Here is a 5,405-nt window from a genome sequence, read left to right as displayed (position 1 = left end):
TTCTCAATAACCTTGCTTCCTCTTGTGAACTAACATCTTACACACACACACATAAAAAAGGGCTTTGCCTTTTTCCATGGGTGAAGCATAAAACCTGACTTACATGTATCAGTCCAGTATACTCCTTTATCAAATGACTTTACTAAAGGTAACTCCCATTGTCTTAGGAATTTTAGAAATTAGATTTTTTTTTTCTCTCTCCATCACAGGGTTAAAGAAACGAAACCTAGAATAGTTTTCATTATTTGCCGCCATGCAGAACATAAAGCTGAGGGGTTAGAGCCAAGAAACATCCTAGGGAAATTGATCTAAATCCTAATCACATCTATTGCTAAGTCAACATTAACTCTTGGCATTGTTAATCATGTAACATAATAATTTTTCTGCAATTTATTTTTCCAATTTGAGTCAGATCTGCAGTTACTTGTAAAGAAGTATACAACATATAGGGCATTTGTTACCAGGAGTGGGGTTACAGGTAATGGGCTAGAATAGTTTTTAAAAAATAACTCTGTCATACAAGAAGGTAAAAATCTTTGTTCTTCAGTTGAATAACAGTTGGTTTACTTTGGACCTTACAACACGTGTTACCAATATTACAGTATTCAGTAACTGAAAAAAAAAAAAAAAAAAAAAAAGATGATGGATTCTATACTAAAAAAAAAAAAAAAAAAAAAAGATGAAATATTGCTTTGATATTTACTTCTGAAAACAGACAGAAAGGAATGTTTTACCAAGAGTGGCTCTTCTGTCTGTGATCTGTAACAAAAGTATTACACTTAATTTTGAGGGTCCTCCATGCTTGGGAGAGTTGAATTACTTAAACCAAAGAGAGAGCTGGCTATAAAATATTCAGAGATGAGAGACATAGTAGGAGAAAATATAAAGGAATAGGAAATATATGGCCTTCCCCTAGCATATTTGTAAAGTATTGTCTTATTGAAAAACTATATAAACACATTATGGAAATAAAACTGAAATAAGGATTGAGAGGCAGTATAAATACTCACCCACTAATTCCCATTGTTTCTATAGGCTTCTGCAAAGATACAGATTATATATACAAGTGTATGTAAATAATCTTCAAAATATGTCTTATACAGATAAATGTTCCCCAATTAAAGATGAAAACAAATAATAACACCATTATTTTTCAAAAGTCTTTCATGTGACTATCTAATTTTCAACTTATTGAAGGTTGGTGCATGTTTTCCAAATGTAATTAGCTGACATTCTTTTTATACACATGCCAAGTATTATTTTTCAATATGGTACACAAACAATATTTTTCTAAGATGCTGTGGTTACTGATCTTATAAGGCCTCATTAAGAATCATTTTTAATAAACATATATAAAAAAGACTAAGTCCAATATCCTTTTTAAAGTAATATTTAATTTCATGAATTCCCATTTACAAGTGGAATGGACAGGAATGATTTTAACTCTTCAGTAATATTTTTATATTAATTAATGATATTTTGATGCAATATATATGGCAATAAACCTCCATATGTGTTACCCATTAGTACTGTATTTTTTTAAATGGGGATGTAGCACTAATAATCACTACCTGTAAAATAAAGAACATTATTATTTTGGTGATTTTACAAATCTTTTCTGAGTTGTAAATTCTTAAAAAATAAACTCTAACAATTAGAGAATACTATTTGATTTCCACCTTTTTAGTACTTTTACCCCAAAGCAAACATTAAACACATAACCTTGATAGGACAGACCATCCGTTTGGTATTATGAAACACTGGTGGGAATAAGAACTAGTATCATTGATATGCAAAATTGTGCGGTTATCTCTGCAAATCATCAGGAAAATTTGAAAGGTTAAAAATCAAAACAAAATATAGTGGTGATCCCCAAAACTATTTTGACATTATTTTGACGATGAGTAATTAAGTCTCAACCAAAATCTTTTTTTTTCCCATTCATAATAATCACCCTATTCTCAAATGTCTTTAAAAAATACATGAAACAGTTCAATAACAAAAACCAAAGAGCACGAACTATTTTCAAAAACAGAAAAATCTCTAGTGCGGAAAGAAATCTCAAAGAGCAGATTCCTTTGCAGACGTTAATCAATGCGCTTGCAAATATTATGAAGATTTCTCTTTCCTCTTTGGCAGACAGTCTACTCTATTTGAAGTTTCCATTCCCACTCCGTTTTCTGTTCTTTTTTTAGAAGATCTTGACCGTTTCTTCTTCATACATGAGGCCTGAATATTAGAATCTTCTATCCACCTCTGAAGCCGGAGAGTAATTAAGTTCCATGTTACATAGGCTTGGATCGTGCAACTGGACGACAGAACAGCAATTTTAGCTGCCAACACATTTACATTTCCAGTAATGGCATCAGGATTCTGATTCTGCGATCCAGCCAGGTGAAAACCAACAGTGAGTACGGAAACAATTAAAGTCATAAGTCTACCCAAGATAAACACAATGGCCCACAGAGATATGCCTTTCTGGTACTTTTCATCACTAAAGTAAAACAGGCCGCACATGTGGGAAAGTAATTCAACAAAATAATGCAGTACCAAAAGAAGAAGTCCCAAATGATTCAAGTACAACAGATAAGCTCCAGTAATGTGAAAGAGGTGAAGACCAATGTAGACAAGTTGACGAGGGATGTCCTGTTTTCTGATTTTCTGGAAGTAGAGTTCAGGAAGAGCATGAAACCAGTAAGCCAACTGGGATATGTAGAAAAACTTCATTTGAAATGTCATCATGCAATGGGGATGAGCCCTCCATATGAGAGTTGGGTCTGACAGGCAGTTTTCAGAAATTAAAATGAATGTGCCCCAAATACAAGAAAAAAAGTAGAACACACTAAACTGACCAGATTCATTAAACTTGTTTTGTTTCGCTTTGGTGAACTGCATTCTCTTGTTAATTTTATCCAACACATATTCCTGAATTGTGGCATGAATAATGATTGCCACCAGCATGTAGAAGAAAACCGTGGCCAAATCTTTGACACCATAATAATAAAGGGACTTTGATCCCGTGGTTGGTTCCTCTGCTGCAGGGACAGCAACACTGTGTTGAAGAGTGAGAAACACGATGGATGCTTCTGCTGTTCCCTCGAACACAAGCCCCAGCAGGAAGAACATCCCCACGCAGGAGACGATGTCCGCATGATTCTGCAGGATGAATTCCTGGCTCAGAACGGGGGGGTTCCTGGTGCTCTTCTTACGGAGCCCCATGGTGGCGCTTCCCGGATACTCACCGGCGAGCCGCAGCTGCCTCCCCCTGGCTGCTCCTCACAGCGCCGCCGCCACGGTAGCGGCTCCGGGGGCTCCACTTCCCATCCTGAAGTCAGTCCCGGGTCGCCGCGGCCGCCCAGAAAAAAAAATAAATCAAAGGCGAGGGCCGAGCGGAGCTGAGCATGCGCACCAGGGGGACGGCGGAGGCAGGGAAGGAAATCGAGCGCCGCGCCCCTACCCGGCGCCAGGCCCGGGGTTGAGAGCGGTGATCTTCAACGTTGATCGTCGCTTCTTCAAACTCGCTGCCATCGTCAAGATGCTCCTGAATTCTTTTTTCAGTGGCATCTTCATTAGTAATCATGATAAACCTATAGAGCTCTGGTTATTCTTCAAATCATTAATTATAACAACAATAGCATAATAATAACAGCAAACTCCCAGTACTACTTATCAGTTGCTGTGCTAAGCATTTTATTTATATTTATGAATTTAACTTTCCTGAAACACCCAATGAGGTAGATACTGTGATAATCTCCCCTCCTCCACCCCTTTTCAAGAGACAAAATACTGAGGCACAGAGAGGTTAAGTAACATGGCCAAATTCACATCCCTAGTAAGTGTTAGAGCAAAGATTTAAATCCAGTCTGGCTCCAGAGAGCGTGCTTTTCACTATTACGCCGTACTGCCTCTTACTGTAAATCAATTATACCTGGAAATATTTACTGGGTCAACAATATAGCATATGAAAACTAGTTCCCCTATTTGCAATAATAGTAATGTTTGCAATGATAACGTCTAGCCAGTATTTTGAAAGACTGAGTGGCAGTTAGAAGGAGAGAAGTATTAGTTCATGGAAAGGTCTTTTGGCTACAAAGCTCAAAACCGAATCTCTTCATTACAACAGATAAGAACCTCATATGTCATTTGTGTAGGTTTTGCATATATAACTTTGCCAAAATTTACATTTCAAAAACAGCTTCTTCCTTAGCGCTAATATCTTTCTCAATTAAAATTTCATGTCAGTCTTCCAATTTCTCCTTCAATGCAGAGTGATTTTCTTGTTTCTTCTGTGTCTCAAGAGATTACAGTCATTTCTGATAGACTTAAGATTTGAAGTTCATAATACACATTTTAGAAGAAAAATTGCCACAGGATTTAACGAATAAAGCATGGAGTATATTTAGGCTGTCCCATTGCCTTTTATCATTGTTTTTCTGTATCCCATACACTGGTAGTAGATGCAAACCAAATTGTGTCATTACTTTTATGATGCTGAACAAAGTCCTCTGATCGATGGAAAGTGCACCTGCATTTCCCAGAACAGTCAAATTATTGCATATAGAATTGTTGTGGAAGGTGTTCCTGAGATAAGGAAAGTACCTACATATTTTTCCACTGCAAGAATTCACTATTTCTTGAAGGATTCCTCATTGAATAGTACATTTTTTTTGAGGGTTCACTGTATTCTTTGTTTTCCTAGCTTTTTCTCAGTTCTTGGCTCTGAACTAAATCATCAAGGAATAAAGGTCTAAAAATTAGGGCACCAAGAAATTAAAAAAAAAAAAAAATCAAACTTGTGGATAGCAGTCCTTAGGAATCAAATACAAGAACAGTGCCTTGAGGGGACTGTCAATACTTTATTCAAGAAAGTAGCTATTTACCTTTTTGAGACAAATTATAATTTTAAATATATAATTCATTATAGACATAAACAATGTGACTGTGATCATTTTGTGGCACAGTAATTAAATATAAAAATTACTTGTTTAATTTCTGAATTTGTATTTGGCATACAGACCTCCCAACATTACTTGTACGAATAGGTAGATTTCAACCTAAGAAAAAAATCACATATCAAAGTGAACAATGCACATATTTGTATATACATGTTAAATGTTATTTTGCTATTAAGGGAAAAAAAAGCAATTATGGGCTAGTTTAAAATTATCTCTGGACTTAAAAAAATAAGCTTTTTTTTTTCTCTTTCTACTTGCTTTTCATGTAGAGGAACTTTCTTCAGCGTATCATCTCTCCCTTTGTTGAGCTTATAACACCAAATGATTCCCTGTATTGTAAAATTTTAATTTAAATTTTACATTTAATGTAGCCTAAGTGTTTGAATTTTAGATTCAGATTTCACCAAAATATCCTCATAAAACATAAAATGTCATATTAATGGAATATAT

The 5,405-nt window shown here is 35.5% G+C and overlaps 1 protein-coding gene across 1 annotated transcript; it reads right to left on the bottom strand.

The window, feature by feature from the left end:
• Positions 1 to 1,374: 1,374 nt before the first annotated feature.
• On the bottom strand, positions 1,375 to 3,427 carry TRAM1L1 (translocation associated membrane protein 1 like 1). Its single transcript, XM_050790207.1, has one exon. It carries the CDS (start codon positions 3,217 to 3,219, stop codon positions 2,110 to 2,112), a length of 1,110 nt encoding a protein of 369 aa, XP_050646164.1. The 5' UTR covers positions 3,220 to 3,427; the 3' UTR covers positions 1,375 to 2,109.
• Between the last annotated feature and the right edge of the window lie 1,978 nt (positions 3,428 to 5,405).

This window comes from Macaca thibetana, chromosome 5, assembly GCF_024542745.1.
Source record: "Macaca thibetana thibetana isolate TM-01 chromosome 5, ASM2454274v1, whole genome shotgun sequence".
NCBI lineage: Eukaryota > Metazoa > Chordata > Mammalia > Primates > Cercopithecidae > Macaca > Macaca thibetana.
This window is presented reverse-complemented; position numbering and strand designations above follow the sequence as displayed.